The sequence below is a fragment of the Serinus canaria genome, chromosome Z, assembly GCF_022539315.1.
Source record: "Serinus canaria isolate serCan28SL12 chromosome Z, serCan2020, whole genome shotgun sequence".
Taxonomy (NCBI): Eukaryota; Metazoa; Chordata; class Aves; order Passeriformes; family Fringillidae; genus Serinus; species Serinus canaria.
In genome coordinates this window covers 36,257,995-36,285,001 of record NC_066343.1, presented here as the reverse complement: position 1 = coordinate 36,285,001, position 27,007 = coordinate 36,257,995, and the positions used below count along the sequence as shown (strand labels likewise).

At 33.6% G+C, this 27,007-nt stretch overlaps 1 protein-coding gene across 1 annotated transcript in view; it reads right to left on the bottom strand.

Moving 5' to 3' along the window:
* The window catches only part of CNTNAP4 (contactin associated protein family member 4), a 200,511-nt gene that overhangs the window by 33,496 nt on the left and 140,008 nt on the right, over window positions 1–27,007 (bottom strand). The window contains exons 9-15 of the mRNA XM_009098299.4: window positions 25,928–26,074; window positions 20,448–20,619; window positions 14,295–14,401; window positions 11,989–12,108; window positions 9,148–9,345; window positions 5,889–6,045; window positions 2,758–2,885 (exon numbers count right to left, since the gene is read on the bottom strand). Of these exons, the coding sequence (XP_009096547.3) occupies window positions 2,758–2,885; window positions 5,889–6,045; window positions 9,148–9,345; window positions 11,989–12,108; window positions 14,295–14,401; window positions 20,448–20,619; window positions 25,928–26,074 (1,029 nt within the window). The remainder of the gene's footprint in view (window positions 1–2,757; window positions 2,886–5,888; window positions 6,046–9,147; window positions 9,346–11,988; window positions 12,109–14,294; window positions 14,402–20,447; window positions 20,620–25,927; window positions 26,075–27,007) is intronic.

The following is a 27,007-nucleotide window of genomic DNA, read 5'->3' as shown; positions in this document are numbered from 1 at the left end:
TACCCTCTAGGCCCTTCATCAGCCTTACTGCCGTTCTCTGGACTTCATTATATATGCTATAAAATATTTATATGATAATTTTGTAATATGGGCAATCCATCATATATTATACATCATAAAAATATTAAATATATATATAACATGCCAAAATTATATAATAACTTATATTTTATTATATACACTCATAGAGTTTGTGGTTTTCTTAATACTGAGTTTATGTCAAAATCTATGACACAATTATTTTCCTTCAGAAATTGTTTTGTTTTCTCAAATTTTAGTTCTTACCTCCTTAAATACACGTCTTCCCATACTGTCTTTATGATGTAAATGACTGAGAAAAATTGCATTATATAACAATCAAAATCAATGATATTATTCCAAGGGTTTTGCTCTACTATGACCACGAACTGTTATATTCTGAAATCGTTTCACTGAGCTTGTTTCAGTTCAAAATAGCTTCTTTTTGAAGTCAAATGCTATAATGTTGTATAACATTAGAAGAATATTTCTCTGACATTCAGACTGAGTTGTTGTCTTGTGCTTGTTGTCATGACATTTTAGAATTCTCTATCACAGCTTGTCTAGAAATACTGTGATCATTCATCATCAGTGTGAAATATTGCAGCAATTCAATCACCCAGACTAAGCAAACATCAAATGAAGTAAGGGAGGTCAGTTGGTGTCAAAACTGTCTGTATGTTTTAGAGATTACTCTGAGGAAGCTAGTTGACTTCAATGTTTTAAGATCTGTCATGTCTGAGGTCAGGTTATGTAATTAATAATAGTTGGGAAGTTGGTGAGTAGCGGAATACAAATTCTTCCCCCAGTAATTAGAACTACACAAGCCCTGAGTGTCTCTGTTTCATTGCTGTCTCTGTCACTGGCTACTGTCTGTAGCCACAATGAAGGTGTGCTGCATCACAGGCTGAGTGAGCATAGCCAGCCAACTGAGGGAGGTAGTTACACCCTCTATTTGACATTTGTAATAGAACACCAATTTCCTTTCCCCTAGCAAAGAAAAACATTAATAAACTGGAGCACGTGTTGTGGAGGACACCAGAATGTTCAGGTGTGGAGCACTTGTCCTGCCCTTCAGGCAGGAGGAACCGGAATGCTTCAGCCTGGGGAAAGAAAAGGTTTCCTGGGGAACCTGACAGCAGAATCCAAAACCTAAGGGGAAATCATCAAAGAGACAGGTACAGGGTCTTTGCCTTGGTGTAAGGGGTGAGTATCAAAGACAGTGGTTATGATGAAAGCAGAGAGTTTCAGGCTTAATATAAGTAAAAAGGAATTCTCAGTGAGGACAGGCAAGCAGTGGTAGAAGCTGCCCAGAGAAGAAGGGTAGGCTCCACCCTTGGGTGCTTCAAACACCAGTTTGGCAAAGGACTGAAAGACCAGTGATCTCAACTCATGGCTAATCCTCCTATAAGCAGGAGACCTCTGTAGGTCCTCTCACTCTGAGTTATACCACAATACTATATCATAGTATTATGATATGTAGGACAAATGATCAGTTCACAATCAGATGTCAGACTAGTGAAGTGAAAGAACCCGATGGGATTTTTAAGTCTTATGAATTTTCAAAAGAATATTAGAATGCAGTGCTGAAACACACATCTGTTAACCAATCTTCCAGGCATAATTACTCTGACAAGAGAGAGATGACACAAAAATAAATACATACTAGTTTATATGGTTTTTATCTGTGTGCTTTACTGAGAGAGCTTAAAAGTATAAATCAGTACTTTACTGATTTCTCTTACTCATATAAACTGAAGAAATTTGAAAACCAAACAAGACATCATATGATAAAGGAGGAAAATCACATACAGAATAAAAATATATCTAAATACTGTATCTATTATATATGCAATGTAATAATTATTATAGATAACAGGTAAGTTCATGAAAACTCATAAGGTAACATAATTTAAGGAAATTAACCTATTTGAAAATTGTAATAACTTACTCAAATAACTCATATCAAATATGGCCCATCCAACTCTTCAGTTGAGTACTTTGTGGTTTTTTATAGCATTTCTTCTCCCAATTCCTAATTCATTATTATAAACAACAGCAGGCATAGAATTTTGTGTAATATGTTACAACTGAACATAAGCTAAACATGTTCTCTTTTCCATTGAATAGGGAAATTATTAAAAACAGAAGTATCATCACAAATTTTCAATAAGGTGTCATTTTGCACAAACATATTATTCTAGTTATTTTACATATATGTATTTAGAATGTAAATCTAGAATTACTATTAAATTTGTAAAATTTAAATTCTTACATGTAGTTGAAAATTTGTATGTAGATATTGCATACACTGAATTACTCTCCCACAGTATAGTTTTCCTAGATGCATAAAAATTCAGAGGAGATAATATGTGTAATGCTTTGTGATGGATGCATACATTGCAAGTGAATGGTATGTCCCCAGGACATGGTAACCAGCTACAAACTCCCCCTCATATAATGATTTATTCATAATTTAATTCAAGTTGGGTAAACCAAAATAACTGTTTGAAAACTATTATAACACTTTTTGTTTTCACTATTGATGTGTATCACGAAAAATAATTTTTAACAATTTCGATGGTTTGCATTAGATGATGGCAGGTTTTTTTCTAATTTTAAAAAGAACTGGATGAAACTTTTAGAGAAGTCTATCTTAGGTCTGTAACAAATAACATTTAAAAGTTATTGCAGAAAAAATGCATCACTGTTTATCAAAACTGTTTATTATTTACTTACTATCACCACGGCAAAGCAAAGGCCCCAGTTTGTAAGCAGCTTCTGAGTTTGGTCTGTCAGTATCTGTGATCACAATTTCAGTCACTGGTAGATGGTCCTTGTAGGAGAGGAAGCCAGTATCATTTGTCCTGAAAAGGTAAAATGAAAGCCACAGCTCTCCTAAATGTTTCCAATAAATATTTCATTATCATTGGCACATTCCAGAGGAAAAAGGAAAGCAACTTAAAAAAAGGAAAAAGGCTGCCTGAATATGTATGTGTGTATATGTGTGATACAAAAAACTGTAAATAGAAACATATGATTTGGAGTTGATATTGGGCTCATTTGACAGGACTAGAAGAATTTCATTGGAAGTGGGTAGTTTTATGGTTGTGACCATAAAACAAGTGTGAGCAAAGTCCTCTTGAATAAATGGGGACCTAACTGGCTGCCTAAGTCAATGAATTTTCTCAAGCCAAATTTGAAAATTAATTTTATGTTGCTGAGGAGATACTGTATCTGCAATTGACTTTGTCATCAATATGGAATATTTAATGACTTAATAAAACTTTCAAGTAAGTCCTTTTTTTCCACCTTGACAAAAGTTAAAAAAAAATCAAATAGAAAGGTATACTCATGCTGACTACAGGAAAAACAGTATATGCTACTAATATGAAATGTGCAGAAAATAAAATATGCAACTTTGCACTCTGAACACACATCTAGTACTTGTAATATGAGATGTAGTTCCTCGTTTAAAATCTTTGTTTACTTAGTGCCAGAACTGAATTTTTAGATTTCATAAGCACCAGTTTTGACCTTAAAATTCCTTTCCCTAAATCCATGGAAATACTCAGTTACTCAGGACTATTCTGGAAAATTCAATCTGTCTATTCAGTCCATTCACGGCTGACTCTTCCCTTTAAGGGCAAAGCAAAGAGTTCAGAATAAAGAGCAGAAACTCCTCATGCTGAATAAAATTAGCGACTTTTTCCTCCTCTCTCCACTCCCCTCTCCCTTTCCTATCATCACCATCATACTTCTTCTGAATATAATTTCTGTTTATCTGTTTTGGAGCACAATGCAAACAAATGGACATTTTTTTTTTAGCAAACTATTTTGCTTAACTGAGGAGTGCAAAAGAGTTTTTTAAATGTTAATTTTTCATTAGTTGAGATATTGCAGGTTTCTAATTTAGAACTCAAAGAAAATACCTCCAAACACCAGAAGTGTTTGTTTCAGTAAAATGATTCTATAAAGAAAAGGCAACTGAATATAAATTATCTTCTGTGGAGAAGATTTTAATTTTTTTAATTTTTAGGACCAATTTTTTTTTTTATTTTATTTTTCTGTTCTAGAGTTTTACAGACTTAAAGCTTTTGATTGTCAAATAAGGAGTTTAGAGTAAATCTATGTCCAAATGCACAAAATAAGATAAATTTCACTATAGAAGTAGTCTGCCAAAAACCAGCGTTTCAAAACCATGGTGTGTAACTAGTTCTCTGTGCTCAAAGTGCATCTCAAACAAGCATGGCTTCTGCCTACTTTTTCCACCCAGTGAACAGTATCTAGTCAGCTGATCCAAAACAGTAGTCTCTAGGAAACCAAATACAACATTAATCACAAGTACCAAAATTAGTGTACACATAACTGCTGTAATGCTGGGTCACTGGGAAGAATCTCTAGTTATAAGTGTCAAAAGTGGATACAAACAGAAATATAAACCCTGAGTCATTATTCTTTCAATTTAATACACTCATAAATTTTCTAAGCAACTTACTGGATATGCATGTGAAGAACTGCACATAATCCTCTCATCTACTGTATTTACAAATACATTACCATTAAAAATTAACCTATATATGTGAGCATGGATTGAATACATGACAAAACTGAGCAATAATATTTTACATGCCTGAGAAATGGTGCTAATTTTTTTCTCAAAATGCATTCACCTTTCTACACCTTATTTTTGTGTTAGAAATTAATATTGTTTTTATTTTCATACAGCATAATAATAGGAAAATTCTTAGTGTTATATATAGTGTTATGTTAAATTCTTTTCTCCAGAAATTTTGAAGCTTGTGAAGAATTGTTCTTTGATTAACTCTTTCTTGTACTTTCATTTCTGTATTTGCTGAATTCCCTGCTCATGTTGAGGGAACAAGCATTTTCCAACCCCACTCAGTAGTCACTCCATTAAAGGAAGGGTGGACCTTCAGAAGAAAAAAATGATGTATTGCTTAATTTTGTATACATCAAGTTGTTCCTAAGTTCCTAATCTTTACATTTTCTCACTTTCAAAAAAATAGATACTGATGCATTTTTTTAAATGCATGTATTCACCGAGTACATTTTTAAATGTACTCACCGAACTCGACTTATTTAAGTGAAATGGACTTCATAATTTTAAGACCATAAAAGTTTCTTTAAAAGAAGAGCTTTCATTTGAAAAGTCCCTCTGCTTATCAAATCCTGTGCTGCATTGGAGCTATTGTTGAGAAACTTGTATCTGATCCTACTAAATGAAAAGCCACGTTCAGATCTGACATTGTAACAAGAGCTCATTCATTATATTATTTATTGAAAGTTATTGTAGATGACACCAGACAATTTTAGGCACAAGTGGAATATGTACATCCTAGAAATTTATTTATTCTCTTTGAATAGGACTCCATATGAGTGCTTTGCTTCATTGATAGCAAGAGTATTAATTTTCTTTATTGATGTTGTAGAAGAAGAAAAAAAGGATGTAAAAAGTCTAAACCTTAAAGCGTAGTTATAAATTATGCTAAAAATTAAATTTTTTCACAGAACATTTTATTTTAACTTTAATTACTTCAGAAGTCTAAAAGTAGCTGAAGTTGTGCTAAAGAACTGTTGTCTTATTTTACAACATGCAATATAATAAAGACTAGAAAGTGTAAAGTTAAATCTTCCCCAAAATTTAGAGTGAAAGAACTAGCAATAATACTTCATGTATATAGCAATAACTTTGTAAAAAATTATGTTCTCTAGCAAAGAATCAGATCACACTGTGACAACTTCGATTTCCAACTGCCTTGCTATTATAAATGTGCTAAGGCCTACATATATTCTTTATTTACTTTTAACAAAAAAAGTATTGTAAATAATGAACAGTAAAAAGTCACCATTCATCCCTGTCCGCATCACAGTTGCAGTAATGCTGGGAATCAATGCAGCTTCCCTCCAGTCCACAAGTACATTTTTGTACAGCAGGCAAGGAACCTCCCCAGTAAGTATGAGTTTCATTGGTTCTTCCAATCCACCAGCTCAGTGGGATCCCATCTAAAAAGGTTAGAGAAAATCAATGCCCAGACTTGTCTCCTACTTCTTGCAGCTTTCCCATGCAAATGATTTTCCCAGAGTTTAAAAAGACAAAAGACCCTGCTCAAATCTAAAACCTTTACATGACCAGGAAAAAATAAATTTCCACCTTTACTTGATAAGTAACTTTTCATTTTAATACTTCGTTATCATGTATTAAGTGATTGTCACAGATTTTTGCTTGCATTAGAAGAAAAGGGAACTCGCAGTACCTAGTTCAGCCAGCCATGATATTAGAATAATTTATCTTAAGCAGTCAATTTATATAATTCATTTTAAAATGGTCCATGAAAGTGGAGACATAATCATCCTAAAAATCAGGATAGTTTATATTCCCTAGTAAAGATCAATTTCAGATGTTGGAACCACCAGAAATAGAATGAGGGAAGTCACAGAAATGGCACCATCCCACTACCGAGAATACTACAGAGTACTACTACCCACATCTGTGATGAGCTTAGAGTAGCTGAGTAGTGGTGTTAATCAGAAATGCCCAAAGACAGCTGCTTGGTCATGGACAGCAGGTTCAGAATTTATATACTCAAGAGACAACAGAAATCATGTTAATGGTGATCCCATAATTAAATTGATATATCTGATGAGCAGAAATGAGGTTGCCCAGGACTATCACATCTCTCTGTGGTGCATCCAGTCAGCATTGTTTGTAGCAAAATGATAAAACTCAGTTTCTTTAATGTTAAAGTACTGCGGAATAAGCTTAAAGATATTGCCAAGCAAGCATAGCAACAGAAGAAATATCTACAGAACACATGATAGCTAAACGATATGAAGCATAAAGATAAACCATCTCAAATGAGATGGAAGAAGAGTGATGGATGCATGAAAGTCAAGGCATGAGAAGCAATCAAGTATTGTTAAACTATAGAATTTCTTACAGTTGCTTTTTTTTTTTTGCTTCTGCTGGAGCTCCATTTTCAGCACCCGTCTCCCATGAAGAAGCTGGAATTTATTCTACTCTCAACTTTACTTACAAGCACCACTGCTTATTAAACCTTACTGTTAGATAAGACCTCTGTTACACTGACAATCTTTCAGATCGTGAACATATTGACTGCATCCATTACCACACAACTGTCAGCCCAGCAGGCCAAAAAACAGTGTGAGCAGTTTTTCGAAAAGTCAAGCCTGCATAATGGTATCAATGTCCAATATCAGTGTTTGCGTTTGCAAACCATCACAGGAGGAAGAAAACCCAGAGACCATGTATAAATAATTTATCAGACAACACTTTAAAAAGGTTCTAGCAACTAAGACTGTAAAAAGCAGAATATTTCTGCTGCTTTAACAGCATGCCTTAGGTTTATACTGTAGGCATGAATTAGCATTCCCAATGTTTCACTAGAGACATAGGGGTATGTTTAAAAGCTGGTCTCAGTTATTTGCTCATACAGCAGGGTGAGGAGAGAGTATTTACTGAAATGTTGCAAGTTCATATTGATTAGCCTGGATTTTTTTCACTGCCTTGGCAGAAAGTACTGCCCAGGCAAAATAAAGCCATTAATTAAAATGGTTAGAGATTTCTTCATAATGATCACATAAATGTATTAACCAATGACTTCTTTAATGAGATCATTTGCAAATGCTATCCAGGCTGATTGAATACAGTGTATTCCTAAAATACAGTCAGTTAGGAATTACTAGGTGGACTGTATGTTCCAAAAAATGTATTATGTAACCATCATAAAATTTTCTATTTCTAAGGCATACCTAATGAAGATTGTAAACAGGAGAAATGAGAGTGATTAAACTCTATTTAAAAAAAGAATTATTTTAGAAAATTTGTAGAAGACTCATATAAGTCTCTTTCACATCTATTTATTCTTAGCATTCAAAACTAGATTTTAAGTTACTTATCACAACTGATTACACACTTCTAAAACATTTATTTTAGCACATTTATGTGCATATTATAAATATTCAATATAAACAGCATAACAATATATATAGTGAATTATTTTAGCAGATTTACATGCAATCTCCATGGACCAAAAAAACAAAAAAAAAAAATGCTTTAAACTTTCTGCTTGAGGCAAACCAGCCTTTTGAACATCTAAACATGGCTTTAATTTGGAGCTCACAGTAAAAAGAAGGTTCAGCAGGACACCTTAAACAGCAGGTTCACTTTTTTTGCTGTGGAGGTGTTTTCAAACAGATATTCTTCCAAGAGCAAACACCAGCCTAAGAATCCCAGAGATACCCATGCCATAATTAGGGAAAAAGAATGTATAAGGAAAGAGCTTAGACCTAGAACCAGAGAGGGCTTCATGCAGAGACATTCTCTCTGCTTAGTAGGAAAGAATGCCAAGGAATCAATTTTTAGCATCTTAAGAGTTTCTGGTGCACAAGCCAAAAACTTTCACTAAGTTTTTCAAAAGAAAGTAAACAATGAAGATTTTACCTCCACGTTATTTGGAGCACTCAAATGTTCAGAGTAAAGTCTTTTACACCAGCTCTGTGTCAGTAATTTAAATAGACTACATAACTTCAATATTGTTTAAAGTAGATTTATTTTCCTTATTTCCTAAGGTAATTATAATTTTGTCAATAATCCACATTTTTACTACTGAGTTTTCTAAGAATGTTTATACTGGATAGTGGAAATTCAATGTTATTGATGTGTTTTGTCAAGTACTCACAATATGCAAATTAAGTGCACACATTAACTTTTGCTGGTATCTATGCACTAATTTGCGCACTTTTAAGAAAATATTTCCTCAGTGATAATTTAATTCCTTCTTTAAAGTTAAAAAATTCTTGGAAGACTAAACAAGAGGGGATCTTAACAACAATCTCTGTTAATTTTAAAGTCTTATGAGAGAAATTAACTTGTGAATTTAATTCTCTGAAAGAAAATCATTATAAATCAACATTTGCATTTTCCTCGTTCAAATATCTCTTGGCAACTTACAGAAATCTGAGATTCTCAATATTTGAAGTTGTTCAAACTCCATAGTAGCAAAATGCCATAGCCTTGTTAGAAATAAATAACTTTAGTAGCCAGCAAAATAAAAGGCATAAATAATGTTTGTCTGCTTTACTTACCTAACTTATCTAAAAGCCTTGACTTTTTGCAGTAGTAAGCAAGCTCCTGTTCACAGTGATCTGCAAGGTTTATTGTAGCCTGAAGCTGGTCTAGGCTGGCAGAATACTTGAAAAACACAGTGTGTGGGTTCTCTCGATTAGCACTTTTAGCTCTGGTTAGGTTGGTTCTGTTATGCTGTATAATAGTCCAGGTTGCATCTTTCAAAACCCATGTGAAAAGTAATAAAGAAAGAGAGCATTGTGTAAGTTAGTAAGGGAAAGAGCATGTATGATGAAATCAGCCAAACTTCAAGATAACTTCTTTGATCACAGAAAGCCCTTTGGAGCCCATGAAACAGACATAAATCATTAAGCAAGAATGAAAACAATTATTAATTGTTTCTATTCATAGGTAGATTATTGTGCCATGACTGTAACAGATATTCAGCTAGTTAGGATTATTCAATAAGAAAAGACCATGTGACGACACCAAATATTTGTATCACCAATAAAATATTGTTTATTTGGAAAATTGCATTGAAAGATTAGAAGGAAAAAACCACTTTCCTCAGGCTTAAATAATGCATAAAATAACACTTATAAGATCCTTATAGCTTCAATTAATTTATTCAGTATGAGAAAATGGCCTACAGGCTTTTTCTATTATACATAGAAGCAGAAGTTTCTTGTTTATACTGTGTTTACTGTAAAACTAAGATTACATGAAGGGGAATTATTACTGCCACCTAAAATTAAATAGTAGTTATGGTGAAGGCTCATATCATTCTTCTGTTTTGTATCTTTGCCAAGACCCTTCACCTGTGAATAGGTTAAAAATGAGCTTATTCTGTTTCAACTCCCACTTTTAAAACCTGTAACTCTCACTCTCCTAACCAAAACCCCTTTTCAAGGTAGGGGTGAGAAGACTTTTACCCCAGTCTTAAAGCCCATCTGGGACAGTCAAGTTCAGATTCATGGTCACTGTATTCTTGTATATTTATGGCCAGCATAACTTGAAAAAAAAACATGACAAATATTAATTTTTCCTAAATTTTACTATTGATATTATATTTCAGACATTTTAACAGAAGTATTCTAACTACTAGACCTGTATTTTATATCATCAGCTGCCTATAGGCCACATAGGGCAGATCATATAAAATATCCATAAAGAGGAAAGAATGATGGCCATTTAGAGATAAGTAATTGTCAGGAAATCTAAATTAAATATATTTTTCTCTAATTATAAAATTTTATTAAGGATGTAATTAGACTGTCAAAAAACAGCTAGAAATACTCATTGTCACACTCACCAAATTACACAAAAAAGAAAAATGGATAACAGCAAAGTTTGTAGCATTTTAATTAACAGTGTGGACTGTAGGCTTTAGATTCTGAAACTGACCTCCAAGAATAAAATCAGGAAATGGCACCTCCCTTCCAGCTGCCTGAAAAAAGAGCCCCATGAATGTCAAAGACAAGGCAGTGCAGTAAGAAATGTGGGCATCTGCCTTCCCTGCCTCTGGTGGGAAAAGGGAATACCAGTCATGAGGAAACTGGGAGCAAAACAAATATAGTAGATTCATCCTGTCAGAACGCATCTTGAGATGAAGAACTGATCAATGATGTTTGCTTAATGTGGTGAATAAGGAGTGACTGAGGAAAACAGGAACAGCTGTTCATGGACACACAAGGATAAATCAGACACTACACTATACCTTGGAGAGTTATACCCACTTAGAAAAATTGTCATCTTTCTGCCATGATTCTTTGGTCTCTTTTAGTCTCACAGGACATTAGAATATTTCTTTTTAAGAGCCTGTGCCAATCTGAAATGTGCTTTTTGTGAGCAAGCACAGCTCACTGTAGAAGTCAGAGTCAGGAGCTGACACAGTGAGACTAGGTAAATTGCTCAAGTCAACATCAAAATCTTACTATAAGGTTTCTAAGTCAATTTCTCAACACTTAGGGCAGATCTAGCCCTAGCCAGTTCAAATCTAGCTTATTCATGTATTCTTTTAAACAGTTATAACTGTGTGAAAATAAATTTATGGCAAACAAAACAATAAAATATTCCAGTTATTTTGGCTGGAATACATTTCAAATAAAAGGAGCTAAGTAAACAGTAAAGGAGACAGCCATAAATCCAGCAAAAATAAATTCCAAAAAGCCATTTAAATTTAAGCTTAGTTGAAAGGACATATATCAATATACCATATACCATACATCAACTGCTTTGTTAAAAAGCAGACCAAAACCAGATTCTGACAGCCAAAACTTCTAGTTATATACAAGATCAGATTTAAAGAACTGATTGCAGAAGGGCAATAGGGTGTCCAAAGGTGAGGCTGCAAGGGTCCCATTGGTTGCATTTGTATTCTCCAAAAGATCACCTTGCTGTTTGAAATATGAAGTTTAATATCAATATTACTCCTAGCAAAGGCCAGAGCTAAATGAAAATTTTTCAGAAGGCTAGTGGGGAAAGTCAAAAAATTTCTCATAAACATAACTTATTTCTCATTTTCTTAAGTATCCTCAAGAGTCTGCAACTTCAGTTAAAACAAAGCTGCTCCCCAAAAATGAACTAGTATGACATTGTCTCCACATGGAACACATGCCCCATTTATGCAAAGCATAACAGGAATGCTGTGTTAGCTTCACAGCCTGAATCCTGTTATAATTCTAATTTTTATGCCTAATTATTTGCCCAATATCCTGAGCTAAGGAGTCACCTTCATTTTGTTGTTCATGTTTACATTAAATTCACAAACTGCAGAGACTTCTCACTTGGTAACTCGGTGTTTCAACATAATGGGCATGCATACAGTCACAGCTGTAAGTTAAAGCAGTTTATCACCTCACCTGTCATATTGCAGTATACGAGAAATGGTCCCAAGGGGCCACTTCCATCTGAATCAATATTGTAGAAGCCTGAAGTGTTCCCTCTGTGCTTATAGGCTTCACATGATTGCTCATAGATGGCTGCAAAAGAACATATTCCATCACAAATGAAATGCCATGATTTTACATTTTATTCAGGAAATTAAAAAAAAATGTGCATGACCCTTGACATTGGGAAAAGAAGTTGGGTGTGTGCTATCTCTGCTAAAGAATGAAGAAAAATTCATGCAATCAAAACTATGCCTTTATTAGAAATTGTTAAGCATATTTGGTTTTATTTATCAGGGAGATTACATGGTGCATTTTTAAGCATTTTATTCTATATTTCCAGCTTAAAACTTCTGGGAGAAAAACATGAAATATAGGTGAGTAAATGGTTGAAACATTGCTGAGAAATGCTAGAATGCCAAGAGTATCACTTAGACCCTGATTTTGAGGAAACCCCCATTAACTACCTCAACTAAATCAGATTTTTGTCGATGCTGTTGCAACGTAAAGCAGAAGGTAAGCATTTTCTGGCTTTCACACCTCTTAGTTTCTTCTCATTTTAAGTGGAAAAGCAAGTGACTTGTCAGAGATTTCAGTAAAAGGACTAAATTAGCAAAGACAAAATGACAGCTCCTTGGTTCCCTGTCATGTATACTTTATATCAGTCTAGGTCTAAAAAGAAAATCTGTGATACCTCTTATATATCAAATATCTGAGAAAAAAAAAAAAAGATGTATGAGTCCACCTCTATAAATGGGTCTCAGAAAATATGATGATAATGTCAAAGCTGGACACATTAATCTAAATTCTCCTTTAACTATTATATTTCTTTTGAGGAGTCATAATATTTTTATCTTTCTTTTCAAAATTAAACTGCCCTGTATCAGTTACCAAAACTTGTAAAAATTCCACCAAAAACAATGAGCTGTTAGACTAATAATGAAAAGTAGTTATGAGTGCTATACTTCTTTTTTTAAAATAAGCTATTTTTTTAAAGAGTGCTGTCTTTCTATTTTTTTGCCTGATGGTTGCTGACATTATATGCCAACAACTATAAAAAGAGACAAACCATTCATTTCACTCAATGAAATATCCATAATAAACAATTTTTTCAATTTTCAAATGCAATTTTATGGTTCCTTACAGTAAATACTTTTAACTAAATTTAAAAATGACAAAAGTTCAGTTATTCATTATTATTTTTGATAATAAAAAAAATTGGTAACTCATATTATTACATTTCTCATTAAGTCCTAATCATCAGGAAACTCTCTGTCTGTCCTCATAGAAATCACCAGATTTCTATTTGTGACTTTTCAAATTGCAATGAATCAAATCACCTTCACCTTCACTCTGGGCTCATCAGGCTTTAATGGGGTACAGCATGGTATTTAGAAGCTACTATTGGCATATTTTCTATTTTACATAGTTTTTCTTAATACTGTTATTTATGGTTGTTGTTGACTTTGTACGAGCAAGATTTAAATAGGTAGCCTTCTAAAATCAGTGATTTCTCAGCAAATTCCATTTGGGTAGACATACATTCTTTTTCTAAAAGCTGCCAAAGAGGATTGTATAGATTTTATATAGACTGTATATAAGTATAAAATTATTTATCTGATGATTAGGGCAATCTTTGTATTTAAAAAAACCAAACCAGTTAACTTCTATCGATTTTTACTTATTATAGGCATGTAATGAAAGCCAGCATACTTCTTTTATCTTCTTCCCAGAACATGCTGAAAGCAGCACCAAAGTAAAGCATCTCCTGAAAAATTATCTAAGTTGCATTCAATTCAAAATGTGTTTATTTTCTTTTCTTCTAATCTACTTCCTGATCCAGCAAAGTATATAAAACATGTGTTTGAGGTTTAGCACAGGATTACCTTTGGACAGGCATTTCATCCCACTGGCTCAGAAATAATAAATATTAGTTGTTATGATGAATGCAGATGAATTTACCATATTTCTAAGTGATACATTGATCCAGAAAGTGGATTTATATGGATGAGACAGGATATTGTTATCCCATATAAGATATAAAAAATGTGAAAGAAAAACAATTTAAATTTCAAACAATTTTCTGTTATATATTTTGAGTTCCCAAGGCCTTTCTTCAAAAAAATTATGAGTATTTTTATGACCAAAAATATTTTATGAATGATAAATTCATATGTTTTTTACTTTGGTTTGCTTTGTCTTTTTGTTTTGTTTTGTGGTGAAGAAATTCAATCAGAAGTAAAAGCATGGTCAGAAATCAGAAAACACCTTAGACTTACGATAGTGACAAGTTGCTCCCTGGTAACCAGTATTGGCACAGTTACAGTGGAAACTGTTCCAGGACTGTGAGCACTCACCACCATGTTCACAGTAATTAGGCAAACACCTAAAACAAAAAACAATGTTCATTTTCACTCTTTTTTCTCCTCTCTTACTTTTTTACTTAACGAGGAAAACAAAATCCTGGAAAAGTATAATGTGAAGGAAGTCACAAATTCCATTTGTAAGGATGCCAATGTAAGTAAAAGAAATTTAAGATAATTTCTTCCTTGTTATTCCTTTTGCTTATAAAAATATCTTAATTATGTAACAAGCTTAAGAGAACAGAAATAGGAAAAAGATACAGAATTGTTATTAGCATTCAACTGGTTGCAATTCAGTACAGACTAAGAAACCAAATACAGGTTCATGTGTTGATAATTCAATGACAAGTTTTGCAATGACTGGGATTTCTTCAACAACATGTATCAAAACAAAGCAATATTATAGCAGATTTTTTTCTGTTCTTGTAAAAATAGTAATAAAAAATCACCTAACAAATAAATCTGACCACAGCACCTGACATCTATTTCTTATTGCTGTTAACTTTCTACCCTAGAAAGAGTTCAGTATGTTGGTTCCAACATAACTAACTACTTGTAAAGCCAGTTTCCATACTGGTAATATGACTAAGATCCTGAAGAGTTTTGATTCCTTTCTTCTAAGTATACAGTGGTTGACTGAAAAAATATTTTACCTGTAACTTCTTAGTGTTTAAGACTGCAGCACTATACTAAAGCATAAAATTATTGTGACATGAAAAAAAAAATGAAATTATATTTTTTTTATAAATGCAGATGAAAATATATTGAAATAGATTGGCACTCTTCAACCAAATATTAACTGGCTTTTAACCAATTATTTACTAGCTTTTCACCTTAGAAATTAGTTAACATTTTAATTGCACTGAGTTTATGTGTATGATATAGTTCAGAAAGTGTAAAATGACTTTACTGTTGGCACTAGCCACAGGAAAAAAAACTAACAAAAACAACATGCCCACTAACATCCACAGGATCTTAAAATACATTTTAATTCATTCAAGAAACGTTAGGAGAATATTAAATTAGGATTGCAGAAAGTCCAGCATTTCACACATCTGCCCTATGAATAATTCAGGGTCTTTACACATTTGCTGCTCATGGCACTCAAAGAACTTTATCTTTCTTTCATGTTTATAAACAAGGATAAGTGGTTTTCACAGAAGGGAATTAAAAAAAGAGGTAGCAGGTGAAGTATAGGTAAAGTAAACTGATAGATGTCAGCTGTTTTCAAGGAAATCTGTGACATTTTTTGGCAGTGAAACAGCTAATCTTGTATCTATTCTCTCACTCAAAAAATGTATTCCTAAAACTAGTCAACAGATTATATATGTCTCAATGAATTATGTTTTGGAGCCTAAAAACAAATTTAGGCACCAGGCTTACAATTATTTTTATTTTAAATACTTTGTTTGACAGATTTACATAAATATGCATACTAATGTTTCTTAGGTAAATGCTCTATTTCTCTTTCTAATCATGTTATTATAAATACAAATCTCTAGCAAAACTGCCATTCAAGACTTCAGTGCATTCACTGACAGCTGGTCTGCTTTTATTTCAGTCACATTTTGTGTCTTATGCCTTTTTGATAAAGACACTATCCAAAAATTGTGTTTTACATGGTCTTTACTTGTATTGACTCCCTGTCCCTACTAATAAATCTTCCTAATATTTTTCACAAGATGAAAAGCTTTGAAGAAATTGATGATGCTTGAACCAACTTTAATGAAAGTAAAAACAAGTTAAGAATATAATTTAAATCTTTTAACATTAAATTGAAATCTTTTAAAATTAAGTTCTTTCCTCTGCTTCGGAATGTATAATAGAAAGTAGCCACTTGCTACATCAAAGTTAATGTAAATTATGTTATATGCTGCGACCCTACCCCAAAGCAAGATTTAGAACACAGCTTTGAACAAGCTAATTTTCTAGAAAAAATATTTCTCATATTTGAAACAGTATTTCTAATACTTAATATATATTAAAAAAAAAATTATGTCTGCTAAAACCAGAAAAGCAACAGCTAATTAAACATTTACCACGTATTTCTTCATAATATGCTTTTAAGTGTATGGCTTCTGAAAATTATATAATATTTTAAACCAAGGCAGCAGCCTATTAATAACTATAAACTGATATTGAGAGGAGAATACTGATCCTGAATATGAATATAGTTGTGATAAAGAAAGGAAAAAGCAAGACATTTGTATGTCAATTTTCAACTAGACACATGTTTTGGTATACTATTTCTTTATCCTGGTTCTAAATTATGGCTAAAATATCCTTTTAAAAAAGCAAATACCTACTGTATTTTTAATGCCTATTATTTCTTCATTTTTCAGTTTATTAAAAAGAAAAGTAAAAAAATAATTTCAGAATTGTGCAGTGATCATAATTTTTATTTTTTTAAAGATATAAACTCATTCAACCTTTTTTTTGTATGCTGCTGGCAGGACAAAAAGGCAAGAGCTCCTGGCAGGAAATTGTATGTTTCTGTGTAGGGCTCAATATAATTAGGACAGACGCATCTGGTACTATCTCCTCAGAGATTAAATGTGCTAACATTGTAAGGTATTTAAATGACACTGTGTCCTTTAAAGTGATTTTGTGAATGATTTATAGCCAATTAGGAGTTATTAAATCAATATATATTGATAAAGGAACTGAGAGAAATTATATTAAAGAGAAATATATGAAGAGAATTGTTTGCATGCATAAGAGATATACGAGCAATAGAACAATATAAGGATGTCATGTAATGAAATGGCTAAATGAGGGATCATGGAAAGACTGATGACTGCAAACAGTCATAACAATTTAAGACCAGGATAAGTAATTAGAAAGTTTATCAAACTGAGTAAACTGAAAATAGGAAAATGGTACAGCATTTGTTTGTATAAAATGAATAAAAAAGTTAATAATTTAGAGTCAGAAAAATTAATTATTAACTAAACAGCTCTCCATGAAGACTGTAAATCTCATAAAGAACACTCTTCATATTCTAAATGTGCATATTTGAGGTAAAGAATGGATTAAATACAATTGTTTTCAGTTTATTTACTATTGCATATAAATCCAGTTTGCTATGCAAAGAGTAAATACTATTTGTTTTTATGCACGTCAATCACTTTTATTACAAAAGCTGCCAAGAACTCTGGAATTTGGGCCATGCTTCATGGTTTGGAACTGAAGATGTAAAGACTCGCATAAAGACACCAAGACAAAGAAGGGATTTGTTTGCACTCACCTGTAGGGAGATATTTACTATGAGGAACACAAAATGCTCATTAGCTTAAGGCATTCAAAGTCATTTATAAATCACAGTAGGAAGAAAGCATTTTTTTTTCTCAAACAATATGGATCATACAAGGATCATACAAGCTACCTACTAAATATTGTTTAAAACTTGTAAGCAGTTTTAATTTTGCCAAATAAATGTGCTTTATCACCTGGGATTTATGGTGAGATGTAGAAATAATTTGTTAAAGAGAGACACAAAGTTTGTTCCAAACTATGCGCTCCAGATATTGAATTAAATGGGACTGTGCGAAGAAATGGGAAAGAAATAGCAAGAGGGCATAAGACCAGAGAGGACTTTTAAAAGCAATCTATTTTGAAAAAAAAAATACAATGAGGGTAATGAAAGATAAAAATGAGTGGATTAAACTTCTATTTTGATAAATTAGGAAGATATATGCTTAGCAGGATGGGAAATGAAAACTAAATCTTATTTAGATTGAGAGCCAATGCAACAAAGGTACAATGGTCAAGATAGAAGGAGACATAAATTGACACTAGAAAATATTAGAGAAAACAAAACCAACCAACCAAAAATCTCCCATAAATATCTTATCTACCTTTTGTATCCCTTATCTTGAGAAAACACACATTATTTTGATGAAGTATGAAAGTAATATAAGTTCAAGTAAATAAAGTGTGAGCAAGTAGTAAGAGTTCAGTGTTCAGACATTTGTCTACTCCAAATAATGCTGGATTTTTATATACTGAGATTTACATAGTGGCTTTAAACATCATTCCCTGTTTATTTATACACTTACCATCTTTTTAAAACCTGCATGTACAAACTTACATCTTATGGCCATTCAAAATGGAAAATAGCTCGAATTACAACATTAAAAATGTACCATCTTCCTTTAAAAAATTTGGCAAGATATTTCTGTGTTCATGGATGAGGAAATGGCTTCTAAACTGAAACTCTGAGATAAGCATTTTAGGAGGTTCACAGTTACTGTGAACAATGGAAAATTCATGGTAAATCAGACAGAAATTGATATCAATTATATTATGAGCCAATTAGGTGAAATTTTTCACTCATAATCTTGCTTAGATATCCTTTAATATGTTTGACTAAAAAATATGCAGATTCTCACATTAGATTCTTCTGACCTGATTCTCTTCCTGATTTTGTCTTCATACAAGAAAGAAAAAAATTCTCTTCCTCATTCTGTCTTCATACAAGAAAGAAAAAAAGCAGTGTAATAGAAGTAAGTTCAATTCTAGAGTACAAAAAACAGCAGTGATGCAGTGCTTTAGAAGCTGGAAAGAAATGCATGAGGTCCTTCAAAGAAGAGAGGAAGGAGAGTTATGACTGAAAAGTGTGAAAATAAGTCAAAGGCAGTATTATGAAAGAGAGGCAAAAGAAACACCATTGAATGTGGCATCCCAAGTCCCCAGTAAGCCATTCAGTAAGTTTTGGTGCATGTCTATCACACTTTGTGCCTATTGCAAAGTCAGGATTAGCTCAGTAAAGGATAAATAATTATTTTATATATATAACATATATATATATATATATATATATATATATATATATATATATGCTGCATATGTTTTTAATGCAGGATAGGTGTAGAAATATTAGTGAGAATACACACTAAAAACACAATTGAAAGGATCATATTGTAGGCAGAACTTTCATCCTCATCTTGGACTTTTCTCTTTTTAAACTTTTATGAAGGATTAAGTAAATAGCTAGTATTTTTTTCCACTTTCATCTACAAGGAGCAGTGTCTGTTTCCAAAATAAGAACATAGATAGTTGCACACTGTGTTATCTCTGGGAATGAATTGCAGGTCACAGAAGTAAGGTTGTGTGACTGATCCTGAAACTGGCTATTGTCTTAAAGCAGATCTCTGCCTACAATGTTTTCCCAAAAAGACATAACTTTTGAAAAGTCTTATAATTCAAAAGACAGACTTTTTGAAATCAAAACACATTTTAGGAGGACTAGAAATATAGAAAGTGAGGGAGAATTATTCAAAAGTACATCATTCTCCTCTGTCGGCTGTGCCCTTTCAGTACAGCCTTTCACCTGGGTCCAAGCAAAAACACTTTGGGATTAAAGACAGCATTAACTGTCTGTGACTGCATTCTATGGAGTCCACAGAATAAAACTTCTCCTTCCATTGACTGTTTGTGGGCTCGCTCCCTCTCTTCTCAGCAGCTAGGGTTGTTCTGCAACCCCTCTGCTCCCACTAAACTGAAGCCTAGCAATGTCTTTCCTTCAAGCATTTCTATTTCTGGGAATGTATACAGTCTTTCCTCTTTGGGGAGAGACTTTCCTTTTGGGGAGGGACACTTCAACTAGCCATTCTATCAGATAGATGCTAATTGCAAGTTAAGAGATTAGTTCTGACCATGGTCCAAAAGACAATTGCTCGTTCACTGTGATGGATATTATCTACTGTGTTTCTGGAAAGGTAGAATATAGGAAACAGCAGTAACTTTTGTAAAAAACATAGTATTTTAAAGGATGGATAGGACTACAGGTTGCAGTAGGGGATTTGTGTCTGCAGCTTACTTGAAAAGAAAGCAAGATATTTAAACTTGTCACAAACATAAAATAATTTTAGTCAAAGTTAATTTTATTTGCAGTAAAAGGGAGACTATTTGCTATATACTACATAATCTGCATTTATTCTGGATTTCTGAATTCTTACAAAAGAAACAGCATGTCACTTTTTAAGTGTTCTGTTCTTTGTCATCAAATCACTATTAGAAACAAAACACAGACATAAATAAATTAATGAGTACACATTATTTTCTCACCTGTCTGTAATGCCACATAAATCTATCTGAAGATCACTGAAATTGCCAAAACCGTTTTGCTGAATAGAGATCATATCCACTGCTTTGTTACCAATGGAAATATGTCGCATGCATCCTTGAAAACCACCAAATGAGGTATTACACTCAGAAATGTTTCCACTGCTAGGACAGCCTGAAAAAAGGAATAAAAACTGGAGCTGAAAATAGATTTTTATTGAAAAACGTTATATACTCCAAAAGTAAATTGAACTTTTATAACCTCTACACACTTTAGCCTCTGTGATTTAACCAGAAGCTCTTCTGATAAGCCATGGTTGTATGACTGAAAAGAAATACTTCTCTGCAGTCTTACTGTTTTTAAAGCATATGCAAAACATCACTAAAAATTTAGTTAAAGGATAACCTAAACAAAAGCTCCAAAGCAATGAGTGGAATCAAGATTGAGACCTTAGTCCCAGAATGTTGGGTTACAATACAATGTCACATGATTTTAACAAGTTTTAAGACACAAATGAAGTTAAATAACTACAAAAAAAAAAATACAAACAAAAAAACAAACAAAAACAACTACTAGGTACAGTGATTTTACTCTATCAGCTGTTAAGAATATTTTGTAAGGTACTGAAACTTCTGTTGCAGACCATCAATGGCTCACCTAGGAGAGATGCTCCACTGAACCTGCTACTCATAGACAAGGAAGAAATGGTTGAAAATGTAAAGGTCAAGGACTGGCTAGGTTACAGCAAACATGAAGGTGAAGCTGTGGAGTTTATGAGCCACAGAGAAGAGAGAAAGAAACAGACTACAGAATTATAACCCCTGACTTCAGAAGAGACAAATTTTTTCTGTTCAGGATCCTTTTTAAGGATACCATTAAAAAATTGCTTTGGAGAACAAAAGGGCTTTCAAAAAAAAAGCTCTTCAGAGCAAGAGAAATCCATAGCAGTATCAAAATAGTTTACCAAGTGTAGCATAAGGCCTGCAAACATAAACACAGAGCTCCTGAGTGAGTGGAAACACAGAGCTCCTGAGTGAGTGAAAAAAGAAAGCACACAAAATGTGGTAGCAGGGACATGAAACATAGAGGGGAATACAAAGACATAATCTGCATGTCTAGGAATGCACTTAGGAAACAAAGAGGAGATAAATCTTGTCCAGGAATTTGAAGTGCAACAAAAGATTTTCTGTAGGTACAACAGTAAGAAAAGAAAGGCTAAAGAGATTATGTATATTATCCATATATCCCATGGGCCAGGGGACTTAGTGACAAGGGTCTAGAGAAGAATTATTTCCTTCAAGATCTTTTTATTCACTAGTAAAACTGATCCTTGGGATTCCCATGTCCTAGCAGAGTATGAAAAAAAGAATGTAGCACCCATGGTAAAAGAACACAGTAAAGGAACACGGTATACCTGAGCATGCTGCAGGAGCTGGTCAATGCCATTTTAACGATTGCCATTGTCATTGTGAATTCATTAACATTTTAGTCCTGAAAGGGTCTTGGCCAAATGCTGAACTTCTTGATAATTGGAAAAGTTGCACCCATCTTGAAGAAACTAGAAGGCTGTTAGTCTTATTGCACTGCCTGGCAAATTCACAGAGCAAAACTTCTTCATGCCATTTCTAAACATGCAAAGAAGTTAACTGGCTAACTTTAGCTTCAAGGTTAAATCATTCCTGACTGAGGTCTTTGTTTTCTTTGCTGAAGTGATGAACAGTATAGGTAAAGGGAGAGCACTGAGCATTGCATACCATGATTTTTTTCCATACTGTCCCTATTGCCAGATTCACAATATATATGGGTGGGATAAGCAGGCAGTTGATGCTATGAAGTCCAGCTGATGATCACTGAGCAGAAGATTCTTTAGAGATCAGTAGTGACATCTGTAATGTCTTGATTGATGATCTGGATGATGAGGCAGCATGCACTTTCAGCAAGCATGGAGCTGATACCAAACCAGAGGCAGGAACAAAGTGTTGGAGAGCAGGGCTGCAACTCAAAGGGATCTGGACAGGATTGACATGAAATTCATTAAGAACAAGATCGAGATTTTTAATCTGCGATGGAGCAAGTCCATGCAATAATCCAAACTGGAGGATAACTGTCCAGAGAGAGGCCTGAGATCCTAGTGACCATCAAGTGGAATATGATCAGGGGAAGTGCTTTTACAGCACAGAAGGTCAATGCCATTCTGGGATGCATTACCGAGAGCATAGCCAGCAAGTCTTGGGAAGTGGTTCTTCCTGCTACACGGCACTTGTGAGGCCATATCGAGAGTGCTGCAGTTCTGGGCTCCCCAGTACAGGGGAGGAAGGACATCAGCGCCCTGGAGTGAGGCCAGAGGAAGCCTCCAAGATGGCTGGAAGCTGAATGCAGTTATGAGGAGAGACTGAGATCTGGGCCTACTCTTAAGGAGAAGAGATAAAGCTAGCTGATAAGACAGCACAGAGAATATAGAGCAGGACTACTTCCAGCAGGACATGGTAACGAGACAAGAGGCAAAGAACAAAACTATAAACCTCCAAATTTGGTTCATAAGACATAAGACACAAGCAACAAGTGTTTTTACTGTGACAGTGGTCCATATCAGAACAATCTGCCCAAAGAAGTTACAAGACTTCCATCTTTGCATCAGTACAAGGCCTGAGTGGTCACATCCCAGTACATCTTGATCTAATCAGATTTGTGTAGAACAGATCTGAGGCTTAGACTACATACTATCTGGATGTACACATTCTGTAAGAATTTAATATTGTGGTTTATCTATTGTCTTACTGGTCCTGAAATGCCTTGGTCACTGATTGCCAAATAAGTAATCATTTGTAGTAAATAAATAAATTGCTTTCATTCTGATTTGATTTCAAACATGTACATTGAGCAGTATTTCCCTGTGGTAGGTAAGCACTACACTACAATGCTTTATTTGTCTTTCTTTCTAAGGGGTATTGTTGTTTCTGCAATAATGCACAAGGGTCATCCTTTGACCTTAGTCAAACAATACTGCATTCTGGTTCACAGCATTTGAAGACCTTCTTGTTTTAGGATGTTAGGAAGCAATGAGTTTTAAGACACTTTTCTGTTCCACAGAGCTAATGAGTATTTTTGAAGTCCTGTAAAGACAGTGGAGAAGCTTATGATACAGGAAGGCAAAATGACAGTGGAAACAACAAAATATATTCAAATAAGTGTGCAACAACATAAATAGTATAGATACATTTTTCAGAAATATAGATAGAAATTGGATTAAGACTGAAAGTTTGTAAGTTAATTGACTGCAGTGTGTATAAATCTGCTCAGGAACCAAACTGCTCAAAATTGTTATCATGTTTCTAAGGGCAAATGTTTGTTATCTCCTTGGTCTGTTGCTTTAAGAACAACAAATATGCAGACTTGCAAAAGTAAAAATAAGAGCACAGTAAGTTTTCAGCACCACACAGTTAGACAAATGAATTACAGGTTTAACCACATGCTTTACAGCATTCTACAGTTGAAACAGTAACATAAATTCTGTCATTTCTGGTGAAAAATATGATGCTCATTTGAGAATGAAATAATTCCAGTAGAGCTTAAATAAATAAATAATAGATAAACAAGCAGATGATTAAATAAATGGAGGCCCAAGAAAGCAGGAAAAGTTTACAATTTTTTGGCATAGCTATTTTACAAAATTGTGTCTCATTTTTTTTGGTGTCTGTTTTTCAAAAATTGTCTTCTGTGAGAGACGAGACAAATACCATTAACATCGATTGTATTTCCTTACAATTGTAGACTGGATATTAAAGATAAAAGAAAATCATATAATCATTGAATTTATATTATGTGCTTATTGCAATATTAAATGATCTCATTTTCCCTTATAGTTGCAATGAGTTTTATTACAAGAACTGAGAGAGGTAAGAGATCCTTGATGATGTCATGACTAGAAATTGTGCTGACATAACACCAAAATGTTTTCATGTTTATTGCACATTTTCCTAGTTAAACATACACATTCCCTGCATAATTTGTATTCATTAAAACAAGTGAACAAATCACCATGTCCCCAGGACATCTCTCCTGAAAGGCCGATACTTATATTTTAACAAACAGCACAAACATGGTAAATATTCATATAAACTTGGAAAGAAAGTAAAAATGCAGTGTCTGCATTTTGACAGTGGCATATAACATAAAAATTTAATAAAGAATTTTCTCAACTCAGAAACCCACTTCTATAATTCCCTGACTTTGTATAAGATGCATGAGCTGCAGATTTCAGTGAAAGGGCTGAGATCAGAGAATCTGAGGGGTGGATATGCCGTTAGTATTTCCCGTATGGAATTATTTTGTCTTCTCCACACTGCAAAGCACAAATAGAAGTGCTCTTCTACAACTTAGTTGAATATGCTGCTTTTTGTAAATCCCTGCATCCCTTCTGAACGTCTCATCTGTGCCATCAACTCTGCAATGGTGAAATCACCTCTTCAGAGATCTGGGAACCTGAACCAACATAGAAGGGTTATTCAAGACTAATATTTTGCATCTTTCTCTGATTTTGCTGATTATTAGCCAAGTCAAGGGGTATTTTTAGTATAACAGTGTAGATGCCAGATGTGAAAATTCATGTGAATGCTCACATAGCAGTTACTATGCAGTAACTTTGTCTAGCAGTTACTACACAAAGTGTATGTCTGTGAACATGAAACTTATTTAAACTTATTTAAAACCTGTTCTTTCAAGGGAAGTGATCTGTGGACAATGACACATTTAGTGTTTTAGTAGATAATCTTCTCAGTTTTCTCATAAATTTGAGAATTATTAATAAATAAATAAAAATTTAATAATTCACCCATTAATGTTTAAAAGAGAGGAAGCATTAGGTAATGTTTATCTTTACTACTATGCGGCCCATTCCCAAAAGGATTATACAAATAACAGAACAATCTGTTCCACTCTATCAGTAACAATACATGTCATTAATGACATAATCTCTTGATGACAGATGACTGTTGATATTCCTAGAGAAATGAAGACGTATGTACATATAGGTTTTTAGGAACGAATTATATTCATCAGAGGTTAAAAAAAAAAAAGTATCATACAAAGAGGGTATTTACACACACAAGCATATATTTAGGGTGAAAACTTGAAGTCATTCCAGTGGAAGACTCGCTGAAATATTCATTCGGCAAAACAATGTCTGCAGCAAGAGAAACTGTGTGTCTGTTTGATTGCCAGCCAGACTATATTCAATTATCAGAGCACAATACAAATTATGACAATCTAAAAAGTGACCAAGAATTTAGGGTGGTGATTTATTCTACCCAACATGGGAAAATTCAAAGGAAACTGAAAGCATCATAACAGTGCCTGGACAAAGCTAGGCAAAGAAGACTTGAAGCAAGCCAAATAATTATTTTCATTTGATTAGATATGTCAGGAAAAACTGATGTGTGTAACTGGTGGATATTGCCTTTATAAACAAACAATGATATTTCACCTCCAAAGTAGAAAACATCTGAATAAATCTGCAAAGGTATGAAGGCATGAGCAGATGAGGTCACATCATTATCCACTCTTACAGTGATACGATTCCTTTTGACAGAGAGAGATACAGAATGCCACTGGCCGTTATTTAATCCAGCACCTGAAAGAGAAATAAAACCCCAACATTTAGTATGAACTTCCACCTATTGTTATACCATCTAATGTTTTAGAATTGAAAGGAGAAGGAACCAAGAGAGCAGTCATAGCCCACATAAAATCTACAAGTGATAGTAAAATGAAAAGGAGCTTTATAAGCACAAGCATCATTTGTGTAGACAGGACCTTGCTTCACATTCGAAAAATAAAAAATAAAGCTATTTCAGTGAATAAGTCTTAGTGTTGTAGCACTATTGTTGTAGCCTAATTATCTGTAATATATTCATTTAATGTAATGACTATGAAGAGTATCCTCCCAATCCAAGGAGGTTTTCATTAAAACATCATTGTGATGGTGGATACAGTATTTTACATATAACACATATTTTTATTACAGTGTTACAAAGTGGTCATTATATTACAACATGGCAAAATAGCAAAATATTGCAGATGCTAAAAGCTTTGTAATCATCATGTCAGTGTCACAAGACAATTTTGCTTACAGACTATTCTTTTATTGGACATGTGTGGGAAAATACTCTGGAAGTTTAGCCATGACCACAAATTTACATTATCCCTGTCTGTGTAGGTGTAAGGTGCCACAAAGCAATAAACTTATAGCCCTGATTCTGGAAAGCTCTTATGTTTGCATAAATAAATTCTACACAGGGTAGCATGTAACCATGTTATTATCTTTAACAAGTGCTTAAAGTCAATCATGTTATTGAGTATTCTTCAGAACAGACATACTTCTTTCAGTGAAGAACAAACATATGAATACAACATATGTGGTATTCAGAATGCCTATGATTTGTGATCTGTGATATCCCTCTTGAAATTTCATGTATTTATGTAGTCCTCTCTAGTACATGTTGTAAATGCTGCAGTAACAGTCCATCAGTTAAGAGATTCATTCAAACAGAAAGAAAACAAATAA